This window comes from Schistocerca nitens, chromosome 4, assembly GCF_023898315.1.
Source record: "Schistocerca nitens isolate TAMUIC-IGC-003100 chromosome 4, iqSchNite1.1, whole genome shotgun sequence".
Classification (NCBI taxonomy): domain Eukaryota; kingdom Metazoa; phylum Arthropoda; class Insecta; order Orthoptera; family Acrididae; genus Schistocerca; species Schistocerca nitens.
This window is the reverse complement of record NC_064617.1, coordinates 603,473,701-603,486,926: the sequence shown is the minus strand read 5'-3', so window position 1 is coordinate 603,486,926 and position 13,226 is coordinate 603,473,701. Positions and strand designations below refer to the sequence as shown.

The following is a 13,226-nucleotide window of genomic DNA, read 5'->3' as shown; positions in this document are numbered from 1 at the left end:
TGTGCGCTTACAGCTTACACAAATCTGTATGTGTGTGTTTTGTCCACTGTAAAAGAAGGCTTTTTGGTGACTGCAACTCAACATCTCCACTATATGTGAAAAGTAATCTGTCCTTTTCATAATAATATCATTATTCCATTCTGGGTTTTCCTTTGGAGTTAACAAACGCCTTTCTATTTAGTTTTATATTATTTACATGTCAAATTATTTGAGTAGAAATCTGCAGAAATTCCTGTGTATTGTTTACAGAAGCAGCTTGGTGTTGCTGCAACTGCATATTAATGTGTAACTTGCTTGTTCTACATCCATAAGGGCCCTCTTCATGACTGGATTTACAGAACACAGTGTGTGAATGAATGAATGAATGTACGGTGTAGACAAAAAATTCGAGCTTATTCACATTAAATTGTGCATGCTGATAGTTTGTAAATTAGGTTTTGGAGTTATAATTGGTATTAGATAGCAACAGAAGTAGATGAAGCAATAGGTGTTTGCTTAAGGAGAGACAAGTAACATGGATGAAGTGATACTAACAATAATGAAAGATGTGTTGATTTCTGCAATACTTTCCCACTTTGTCTGTTAATCATGAAGTATTTTATATCATTAAAAATATGCTCTGCTCAGTCCTTATTTTTCATTCTGACATTCTGTTTTCCCAATGGTACAGTGTTTCATTTACCATACTTTTGATTTGTGCTTCTATGGTATAATCAAATTCAGTAAAGTAAATCTTACTCATTCTTATGTTACATTACGCATATCAATTTCCTTTCAATTATAATCATATCTTTTAATTGTACTGGAAAGTGTTCTAACATATAAATTTGGAAATTATTTTTCTTAATAAAATGCATTACTTATTCAAAAATAAATGTTAATGAAACTGTGGAACAATTATTAATTTCAATGTCCTCTTTAGTTGAGCCCCCAGAGTACATGCTACCAGAACAAAAGACAAAAGATGAAAAGCCTCTTGTCACTCACAGCACGACTACTTCAACAACAGTGTCACCTTACATGATCCCAAAAACAACATTACCTCCAGTACCAATCAATCAGAGAGGACCAGAACTTACTTTTGAAGAAACAGGTCACCATAAAGTCTTCATGTTTGCCAAAAGGAACACATACATACAACTTGATGGAAATCACATACCAAATTTTCAACTAAGGTAAGTAATGAAAGCTATTCTCTTTATTTTACTCATGCAGTTAAGATTTTTTATAGTTCTGACCAGTAGATGAAAATGGAACATGATATTAATGAGTTATAAGCTGTGCCACCATCAAGAGAAGGAGAGGGATGTAGTGACCTACCAAAGCTGAGGTCATTAGAGATGTGACACAAGCTTGGACTGAATAATGATGAGACAGGAGATATGTAGTGCTCTATTCGAAACAAGCATCCTAACATTCACCTTAATTTGAGCTAGTGACAATACGAGCAACCTGAGTCTCTGTGACTTGACAGGGATTGGACCCATGCTTGAATTGAATTTGAATTGAATTTTATTTGATCCTGTAAGATTACATTGTGTACAGTAAATGTACGTGTAATATAGGACATGTCAAAGTATTAAAATTCTTTATCACTTATTTTCCTACACCTTTAGCTTACATTTTTACATCAATGATAATGAGTAACAATATATACAAATTTAATGGCATAAGTATTCTGCAACACTGTAAAACTCTTTTTCAATGAGATAGTCTTTACGTTTCTTTGCAAAGTCATTGTGAAGTACACTATCTTGCAGGGTTTTGGGCAGACTTCTTAGTAGTCTTATACCAGAGTACTGGGGTCCTTTTTCTAGCATTGCCAGTCGGTGGGGTATGCTCCGTACTTCATTCTTCTTTCTTGTATTGTGGGTGTGTACACTAGCATTTGTATTCCAGTCCTCACTACCTTTTGTGATGTACATTATTGTTTTGTATATATACAATGATGAAAAAGTTAAGATACCTAAATTCTTGAAACAGTTTCTGCATGTTTCAGAGGTCTTTCTTCTTAAAATGGTCCTAATTGCTTTTTTTGTAATGTGAACACTCGTTTTGTCTCTTGTTTGTTTGAGTTTCCCCACACAGTCACTCCATACTGTAAGTATGGTTCGAAAAGTCCATGATACACTGTACACAGAAGGTTCTTGTCTGAATACTGTGATAGTTGCATCATTAAGAATATGACAGAGCTCAGTTTCTTACAGACATTATTAATATGTTTTTTCCATTTCAGTTCATTATCCACAAGAATACCTAAGAATCTAGCAGATTCTACTTCTTCCAGCCTTGTTCCATCAACCTCTAAATCCATGCCTACAGCCTTTTCCTTGTTTTTAAACACTGCATACATAGTCTTTTTTAGATTTATAATCAGTTCATTTTCCAACAGCCATTGAGCTGTGACATTTGCAGATATGTATGATCTTCTCTCAAGCTGTTCCATATTTTGGTCACTATTTAGCATTGTCATGTCATCAGCATACAATATTTTCTTTTCTTCCTCCTCAACACCTATATCATTAACAAATACATTAAATAACAGTGGCCCCATTACCGAACCCTGCGGCACTCCATATTTGATGGATTTGGTTTCTGATTGGTACGAGTTTCCTAATGATACATACTGCTTGCGGTTGCACAAGTATGATTTTATCCATTCACCTGGTTGCCCCCGAATGCCATAGTTGCTTAATTTTTGTATCAGCATTTCATGGTCAATGGTGTCAAATGCCTTTGAAAGATCCAGAAACATTGCAGAGACAACCTTTTTTTCATCTAAGGACTGTAAAATGTATTCTGTTAGACTGACAATTGCTGATTCTGTAGATTTACCCTTTCTGAAACCATGTTGTGAGGTCATGAGAATGTTATGTTTGTCCAAATAGTTAACTAATCTGGTATACATAAGCATTTCTAGGATTTTTGAGTAACCTGATATCAGTGAAACTGGTCTGTAGTTGTTGGGATCATCCTTACACCCTTTCTTGTACACTGGCACTACCTTCGTTATCTTCAGTTTTTCTGGAAAAATTGCATCTCTGAAAGAACAGTTTGCTATGTTCAGCAGTGGTGTTATTATCTCCTCACATACCAGCTTTATTACATGATTTGATATTTCATCATCACCAGCTGATTTCTTGGTCTTCAGTTTCTGTATAGTTTTCCGCAATTCATCTTCCATGACTGGTCTTAAGAACATAGTACTGCATGATCTTTTTGGTACCTTAATACCCTTCTGTTTTTGACTATTTCTTTCCAATTTTAGGTTTTCTACTACACTGATATAGTTATTATTCAGTATGTTTGCTATTTCCATAACATCTGTGACCACTGTGTTGTCTACTTTAATTGACCTAATACCTTCTTCTTTGTTTGACCCATCTTTTTCCTTTCTTTCAGCATTGATTGCATTCCAAGCTACCTTTGCCTTGTTTTTTGAGTTCGCTATAGTGGTGTCAATTGCTCTTGCTTTCGCTTCTCTTATTGTTTTTCTATACTTCTTTTTTAACATTTTATACTTTTCAGCTTCGCCCATCCGTCTCACGTCCTGAAGCTTCCTTCGCTGTTCTAGTATTTCACTCGTAATCCACTGTGCTTGATCTTGATGCCTTTCTTGTCTCTTTACTTTGGGAAATGCTACATTAAAATGGTACTTAATTGTTGAAATAAATGCATCATATTTTTCATTTACACTCTGGGCCTCTAGGGTTTCATTCCAGGTTTCCTTACTTAACATTGTTGTAAAGATGTTGATATTTTGTTCACTGATGATCCTAATTTCTTTGGTTGTTTGATTTGGTTCTGATACTGTGTCATTACTTCTGCAAAAGCTGATTAGTTGTCCATGATGATCAGATATTTCTGTCTGAACTACATATGACTCATAGTTACACATATTAGTAATTATGTTGTCAATAATTGTCTCACTTTGTGAAGTCACTCTTGTTGGTGCAGTTATTGTCACTTTCATGTTATGCTGTATTAACAATTCTTCAAAATCCTGTCTTATTTTTGTGTCTTTTCCCATGTCAATGTTGAAGTCTCCACATGTAATAAGATTTCTCTTCATATTCATTCTCAATAAGCTAGCAACTTTTTTTTAGAAAGATGCTAATATTGCCACATGGTGACCTGTACACACAAAACACTCTAAAATCCTCTGCCACTATACCAGTAACTTCAAAGTCTTTTTCTCTAGCTATGGGAAATGTAGCAGCTTCACTGTTTACATTCTTTGATAGAGTACCTGTTTTAATATATATACAAACGCCACCACCCTTATATTTAGATCTGCAGAAGTAACTAGCTAGTTTGTAGTCCTTTATTGCCACATTATGTATTTTACTTTCAGTTAGTCCATGTTCACTTATGCATAATATGTCTGGTCTTACTTCACTCGGGAGTACGTCTGCTTCTAATTTTTTGTTACCAAAGTATTGAATATTTTGATGAAGTACTTTTATGTAATTTTTCTTTTGTTGGTTTACATGTTGTGAGCTGTATTCTGGGGCAAATTCTTTAGTATCGTCTTTTTTTGTATGGTGCTTATATTTTTCTTTTCCAGCTGGAGTGTATGATTTTTCATCCCCTTCAGGCCATATTAGTTTCCCTTGCATCTAATGATTTTGCAGACATCTGCAAACATTCTGCTGAACGTTACAGACCCCAGTCTATTTAAATGCAAGCCATCCTTCGCTAGTGAGTTTTCACATAGGAATTTGTTTGGGTCTATAAAAATTGCCCCAAGACGATCACATTGTTCTTTAAGAGCACAGTTTATTTTGGCGATATATTTTTCACTCACCGACCTTCTGTTTATCATTCCGCTAAGTATAAGACGAGATCCTGCATACATATTTCTTGCAGAACGAATCATGTTTCTTGTTTCGCTTGCCATTTCTTCCTCACTGCTGCTCCTTAACGAATTCGTCCCAACATGTATAAACACCCCATCATAGTTATGTCTGGTTTCAGAATCTGGTTCTGTAGTATCTTGTCTTGCATTTACCATACTTTTAAAATGTTTACCGAGTTGGTGCGTTCTAATACCAGATCGTACGTCGATCTTGCAATTGGGGACAGCGATATTCTTCAGCAGCGAATCGCCAATTATTAAAAAGTCATTTTCCTTTTGTTGCGTATCTGGCGCTTTGTTTTTCCTTTTGCTGTATGTCACCACCTTCCATTTATATTTATCTTCCGGTTTTTGGCTTACTGAGTTTACCGAGACATCAACGGGAACACTTGAAATGTTGTTTTTAAAGTACGATCGGTCATTCGTATTTTCGCGATCTGCTTGCTTTTCCGTTTGATGGCTTTTACACACACAGGACTTCTTTTCTTGTATTAATGTATCGTTTTCTTTCTTGATGGTTGAAAGTTCGGTTTTTAATGCCTCAATTTCACTTCGTAGTAACTTTATAATTTCGTTTTTTGTATCAACTGCACTTACAAGATCGGCCGTTTCGTCACGTAAACAACCGTGACATGTCCACGGAAAATCATCGCTGACGAACTTTAGATTTACTTTCGTGCACTTTTCGTGCAACCAGAAGTTGCATTTGATACACAGAATACCCTTCATCACACGCTTTTTACATTCCCTACACGAAGAACTGCTCTGCTTGTAGATCAACTCATCATCAGAGTTGAATACTCATAAAACTAAGTTATTATGTTATCCAAGATGTTTATTCATGAACTTTGAAAATCCCTTGGCTTGGCAGCACCACTGGCTAGCCTTTGGTAGTGTCTTTGTCAAAAAAAATTATGTTGCTGTTTGCCAGTTCTGACTAACTTGAAGTTGAACTTTCCTGTATTAATAAGCTCATGAAAATAGTGGGGCCTCATATCAGTGTGTTTTGTTAGTGTGGTGCACACTGTTGTGAACAGTGTAATGGCACCTCTGTTATCACAGAACACACTTCACTGCGTTTAATAAACAATTATGCAGTCCATGATGATATATTGCTTCTTCCTGTTCTGCTGATAGGGCCATGTATTTGACTTCTGTAGTTGATATAGTAACCATTTGTTGCTGTTTCGAATTCCATGAAACTGCTACTTCAGCTAAGTTAAAAATATAATCAGTCATTGATAGAGATCCAATGCATAATTGTCAGCACACAAGCCTTCAGTTTTGATTGCCTCACTTTTTCAGAAAATTATTCCTACATTGATTGTGCCTTTGATGTATCTTGTAATTTGTTTGACTGCGTCCCAGTGGATTTTTTCAATAACTGGATTTGACTGTACTGTTAACTCTTCCAGCATATTCAACACCTAGTCTTTTTCTTTGAGGGCAATATAGGAGTGACTCAATGACGTTTGGTAAGGAATAAGATGTAATAGAAGTTCTTCCTCAGTGAACAATTTTTCTTTGCATTTTTGCAGCGTTAAGTCAGATTTGACTGGATAAGCAACTGGATTGCAGTCTTCCAATCCAAATACCTTGAGTATGTTTCATGCACATTTTTGCTTTGATTGATGCTAATCGCCCAATGTTTCATTTTAATTCTGATGCCAAGACACCAGCTGAGTTCAACAATACTTTCATCTTAAATTGATTCATTAGTTCTTTCTTCCACCTGCTTATTTCTATTAGAGAAGATTATCAAGTCATCTACATAAATGGCCATAGTTACTATATATTTAGCTTCTCAGCTCTGTAGTAAATTCAGGGATTGTATTCTGACTTCTTTGGGTTCATTTTTTATAATGTTACATCCAATGTCTCATACTAAGCATGTGACACATGTTTTAGACCAAACATTAGCTTCTTAAGGCTAACAGCATATGAAATGATGACTAACAATGGACAAAAACATGCTATCTGGCAAATAACATTTTGCAACAAAATGAGCCTTATTAAGTTCAGTTTCACCATCTTACATTTCTTTGAGTTTGAATAACCATTTTGAATTGAATGCCATTATGCCTGTTGATAAGTCAGTCAGTCTCATTTTCAACTACGATTTGTATTCATCATTTAATGCTCCCTTCCATGTTTTGCAATCATCGAAATTCATTGCTTCTTTATACGAATTTGGTCCAGAAATACTACTAAAACAAGGAAAGTCATTGTTAAAATCATTGGGATTGCAGTTTGAACATCCATGTGTCCATTGTCGGATCAAATCCAGCTGTGAGAGCTAATGGTGTGTGAAGCAAACAGTGATAAACAACAGGCAAGAATGTTTTATCAAAGGCAACTCTTATTATCTGGGAATAACATTTTGCAACAGAATGAGCCTTATAATGTTAAATTTCACCATCTGACATTTCTTTGTCTTTGAATACACATTCTGAATTTTTTTCCTTTCTGCCTGGTGGTACATTAAAGTCCAACTCTCATTTTCAAGTAATGACTTATGTTCATCATTTAAGGCTTCCTTTCATTTTTGCAATCATGATGACACATTGCTTCTTTATACAAATGTGGCTCAAACATACTTGCAAAATAAGTAAAATCATCATTAAAACAGTTGGGATTCGATTTTCTTTAATGTGATGATTTTCTGATTTCTGAATGCACAAGTTCTGTGTCTCAGTGATCGATGTTCCTATCTATGTTGCCATTCACTGTCTGCTAAGTGTCACTTTGTGCCAGTTTGAGATAAACTGCATTTCTGTGGACATCAGCTGCCACCGGTTGAGAGCTGCCTGTATTGGTATTGGCCGTCAGATTACTGTCCCTGAAGCTTTTTCCAGTTGCATTTTGAATTTTTTACGGATTGCACATCAATAACCTTCACAATTGTCTGTTGCGAATTTGAATTGTATGCTTTAGAATCATGGCAACAGCCAACAAAGATAATTTTCTTCGATTTGTTTTCTAACTTGATTCATTTTTCTTTCAGTACCTGTAGAAATAGTCGACACCCAAAGATTCACAACTGACACATATTTATTTGGTGACCACTCCCTAATTCTTCAGGAGTATCATTTTGAATAGCTTTTTCTGGAGATCAGTTCTTCAGATAAATGAGAGTGGTAGGGCTTCAGCCCAAAACTGATTGCTTATACAGCTTAAAAAGTTGGCTTGAAAGAATGAAATTTTCATACACATTATTTCCAGGAACACAGATTATCAACACTATTTATTCAGTGATATATATACAAAACAGACCAAAGATAAAAAAACATCAGCAAAGGAAAAAAAAACATAGCTGTTCCCAATAAAATCTCTGGCTATTAAGCAACCAATAATCATGCCTTCCACTCTTTATTGGTCCAGCTGTAGCAATGAAATAATTTAATTACTAATACATACTAGAGAATTATGAGTTTTCAAAATATGTTCACCTTCATAGCTTGAAGTCAGTCAGAGACCTTATCTTATATGTGCATTGCAAAGCCAAGAATAAGACATTATGAAGTACACATCTTTTTACTACCATACTGAATTGTAGCAATATTACCTGACCACCTTAGTTTTCTGGTTACATTAAATATGTACTTAAGATGTTCTCAGCCTGCACTAGGTAATTTTCTGTGGAGACTCAGTGCTAAAGATCCATTGTCTTTTATGCTTTTATTGTCCTTGTTCCCGTGGTCATCCCCACAAACCAAAATAAGGCTAAGATGAGCTACATTAACTGCAATTCAGTCAAGATAATTACTGGCTACCTCTTTATTTACATGAATAATTGATGTATTACATTTAATATTTTGTGAAGTTGTGGAGAAAAGTAACGCCTCCAATTTTTTTTCTGTTCTCAGTACTGCTTGAAGTATTACATATCATGCAAGTCATTACTTGGTCAACTTTCCCACTTCACTGACACAAGTTGCAACCATCTACCACTAGAGGGCTCCAATAGTAGCATGTAACATGGTGGCATGTAACATAACTATGTTAAAGCATGAGAAACAGCATGATGTAATTGAATTTCAAACTGCAGAAGATTTTGTTCACACATGGGGCACCTGCTACTTCAGCTTGACACTGCCAGACCACATGAAAGTGCTGAGACATCTGTAACAATCAGATGCCTTCGGTTCACTGTCATAGATCATCCTCCAAATAGTCCTGACTTGGCCCCCTCAGATTTTCATCTATTTCCAAAACTTAAAGAACACCTTTGATAGTGATGAAGCAGTGTAAGCAGTGGTGAGATTATGGCTCCATAAACAAAGTCAAATGTTCTACGGTGACGGTATCAATGAACTGGTCTCTCGTTGGGAGAAATGTGTTCACCAGGGTGACTATGTCAAGAATTAAGTATGTAGACATGGAGAATAAAGATGTAGAATGTTAATAAAATTTGTTTTGTTTAAAAAAGCTTTAAGAATTGTCATGTAAATTTTGGGACATTGCTTTTTAGCATGCCCTTGTAGTAGCACTTATTACAAAAGTAGTAATTGCTGTCACTATTATTAACACACCTTATCCTGATTCTTTTAGTACTACTACTATGACTGGTGCTGTTCATAATAGCTAGTCACTGTAGTAGTGGTGATGATGTGGTGGTGGTGGTGGTGGTGGTGGTGGTGGTGGTAGTAGTTGTAGTAGTAGCAGTAGTAGTAGTAGTTTTTGTTGTTGTTGTTGTAGCAGCAACAGCCTGCTACACAGTCACAGAAAACTGTTAATTGTCCATTATTTCTCATCTTGGTTTCAGGCTTTGCCGTCAGATCTCCTTTCAGTTTCGTACAAGATTACCTCATGGGCTGCTGGTATATCATAGTGTCAAGAATCGCCCAGAAGGACTAGATCCCTATGCACTGTATGTTATAGTTGAAAAAGGACAGCTGAAAGTTGTGCATGTTTTTGGAAAGGAGTCTACCTCTCTTACTGTGGGGGAAGGTAATAACACTTCATATAATGTATGAAGCATAGTGTCAGAAATTTAAATATATAAACAAACACAATGGAAAAGAAGTAGGTGATGACCACACCTTTGATAAGTGTACTTTTTTGTTATCAATGTATTTATGTGAATTTCTATTAAAATTCTAGCATGTACATCAACATTTAGCAGACAATTTGATTTCTTCTGTAGTTTAGTATTAGCACTTGGCACTTCCCAACAGTGGGAAGAGTGTGTACAGAGATGGACGTATGAATGGTCACAAAGTTGTCCACCACTCCATGAACTGGTTTTCTGGAGGAAATCTTCAAAAAAAGCAACACTGAAATTAACAGTTCACCCAATAACAATTCACAAGAGGTGTATGAGGTGTCACCATGTGCCATCAGTGAATGAGTGAGAAGTAATCTTGCACCCCTCCTCCATGCTCCTTTTTATGATCTGCAGAGTGTAGATGTAGATAAAATAAAACTCATCTACATCTTCATGAGTGTTCTAAAATTCACACTTAAGTGCCTGGCAAAGGATTCATCAAACCACTTTCACACTGTTTGTCTACCGTTCCACTCTTAAACAGTGCAAGGGAAAAAATAAACACTTCAATCTTTCTGTGCAAACTAAGATATCTCTTATTTTATTATGATGATCATTTCTCCCTATTTAGATGCGCTTCAGCAGATATTTTCACATTTGGAGGAGAAAGTTCATGATTGTAATTTCAAAAAAAGATCTCATTCCAACAAAAAACACTTTTGTTTGATTGCCACCCCAACTTGTGTATCATATCCATCAAATCTGTCCCCTGTTTCACAATAACACAAAAACAGCTATTCTTCTCTGAACTTTTTCTAAGTCATCCATCAGACCTATCTGGTAAGACTCCCGTACCACACAGCAATACTCCAAAAAAGGACAGACAACTGTAGTGTAGGTAGTGCCTTTAGTGAATTTGTTGCATCTTCTGACTGTTCTGCCAATAAAATGCAGTCTTGGTTCACCTTCCCAACAACATTATTTATTTGATCATGCCAATTTAAGTTGTTCATAATTGCAGTCTCTAAGTATTTCATTGAATTGACAGCCTTTAGATTTTTTTGATTTATTGTGTAACCATAATGTAATGGATTCCTTATTCCTTTTAGTACTCATGTGATTGAGCTCACACTTTTTGTGCTGTATAGATATCTTGTCTAAACCATTTTGCTATTGGTTTTTATGTTTTGATAGCTTAACTATGTGGTTAATGACAGCATCATCTGCAAACAATCTAATAGGGCTGGCTGCTCAGATTGTCATTTGTAGAGGTTAGAAACAGTAGAGGGTCTATAAAACTTCCTTGGGAAACACAGATATCATTTCTGTTTTACTCTGTGACTTTCTGTCAGTTACTATGAAGTGTGACATTTCTGACAGGAAATCACAAATCCAGTTGCACAGCTAAGGCAATACTCCTTAAGAACCTGATTTGGTAAGAAGCAGCTTGTGAGGAACAGAATCAAAAGCCTTTGGAGAAGTTAGATTATGGAATCAATTTGAGACCATCTGCCTGTCATTACTTCATGACAATAAAGAGCTTGTTGTGTTGCACACAAGCGAAATGTTTGGATTCTATACTGCCTGTCTGTCATTAGATCTTTTCTTTGAGGTATTCGTATTGTTTAGATGTCGCATTTGTTCCTAAATCCTACTGCAAATCCACACCAGTGATATGTCTCTGTAATTCAGCTTATCACCCCTATTTCCTGTCTTGAGGATTGGTGTGATGTGTGCGACTTTCCAGTCTTTAGGTATTGATCTTTCATTAAGTGAGTACTTGCATATAATTCTTAAGTATGGAGCTATTATATCAGTGTACTCTGAAAGGAATATACAATCTGGACAGAAGGTTTCCATTTTCTAAGTGATCTGAGTTGTTTAGCTACACTGAGGATATCTCCTCCTAAGTTACTAATTTTGGCAGCTGTTTATGATTTGAATTCTGGAATATTCATTTCATCTTCTTTGGTGAAACTTTAGTGGCGCTATCATCTATTTTGCAGTGGAGGTATTTATTATGCCTTGCCAATGGTGTACTTTACATATGACCAGAATCTCCTTGGATTTTCTGCCATATTTTGGAACAGAATTTTATTGTGGAAATTGTTAAGTGCATCTCGCTTTCATGTCCTATTAATTTATTTGATATAAATCTTTTGACTGCTTTTGATACTACTATTTCTTTGAACTCAGGTTACAAGTCTGTACGTATGTAGTAAGTTCAGAAGAAATGGACACTGATTTTTAGGAAAGCATCAAGTGAATTTGTATCTACTTATTTTGAATAAATATTTATTGCATTTTTTTTGGTGAGTTTGAATGTTACAGTATTCAATCTCACTACAATGACCCTGTGGTCACTAACTGCTGTATCCATCATGATGCTTCCTATTTTCTCCAGATTATCTGTTTCTAAGAGGTCAAGTATCTTTTCGTAGCCATTTACACTTCAAGTTGGCTCCTAAACTAACTGCTCAAAATAATTTTTGGCAAAAGCATTTAGTACAAAGTTGGACAATGTTTTGTGCCTACCAACAGTTTTAAACATGTATTTTTGCCAACATATCAAGGTTATATTGAAGTCACCACCAATTATAATTATATGGGGAAGGGTTGTACCGATTTGAGATAATACTCAAGTTTCCTTTGAATCTTGTCCTTGGCACAGTTGATTTCCATACACTTGATCAACATAGCAAATGTGATTGAGCGTACTTGACAGGTGCCAATGATGTTCAATATGTGTTCATGTCTGCTGTTGCCAAGCCACAGTACTGGTATGGCTCTGATTATTTCAAATAGTTCCTGTCAGCATGTGCCTCTCAGTTTCACAATTACACTCACATACAAGCGTTAAAAAATTTCCTTTTTTAAATAATTTCAAAAGTGCTCTAATCTTCATAAAAATTGGTTGTAACTTTATACATTTGGTTAAAAATTGAAATTGTGTCCATAACACTACTGTATTGACAACAGCCACAGGCAGGCCATAATCACAGAATTTACAATTTTTGTTTATTTTAAAAACCTTTAAATCTTCCCACTTTTACAGAAAATAAAGTAAATAAATAACATAAAAGTAAAAAATTGTACATTTGGTTGTGTTGTTGTGGTCGTGAGTCAAATACTGGTTTTACGCAGCTCTCCATGGTACTCTATCCTGTGCAAGCTTCTTCATCTCCCAGTAATTACTGCAACCTGCATCCTTCTGCATCTGCTTAGTGTATTCATCTCTTGGTCTCCCTCTACAATTTTTACCCTCCACGCTTCCCTCCAATACTAAACTGGTGATCCCTTGATGCCTCCGAACATGTCCTACCAACTGATCCCTTCTTCTAGTTAAGCTGTGCCACAAATTCCTCTTTTCCCCAATTCTAT

The 13,226-nt window shown here is 35.7% G+C and overlaps 1 protein-coding gene across 1 annotated transcript in view; it reads left to right on the top strand.

The window, feature by feature from the left end:
* LOC126251538 (axotactin) overlaps positions 1–13,226 on the top strand; it is a 611,191-nt gene that overhangs the window by 278,906 nt on the left and 319,059 nt on the right. Inside the window, exons 5-6 of the mRNA XM_049952046.1 lie at positions 923–1,175; positions 9,624–9,808. Of these exons, the coding sequence (XP_049808003.1) occupies positions 923–1,175; positions 9,624–9,808 (438 nt within the window). The remainder of the gene's footprint in view (positions 1–922; positions 1,176–9,623; positions 9,809–13,226) is intronic.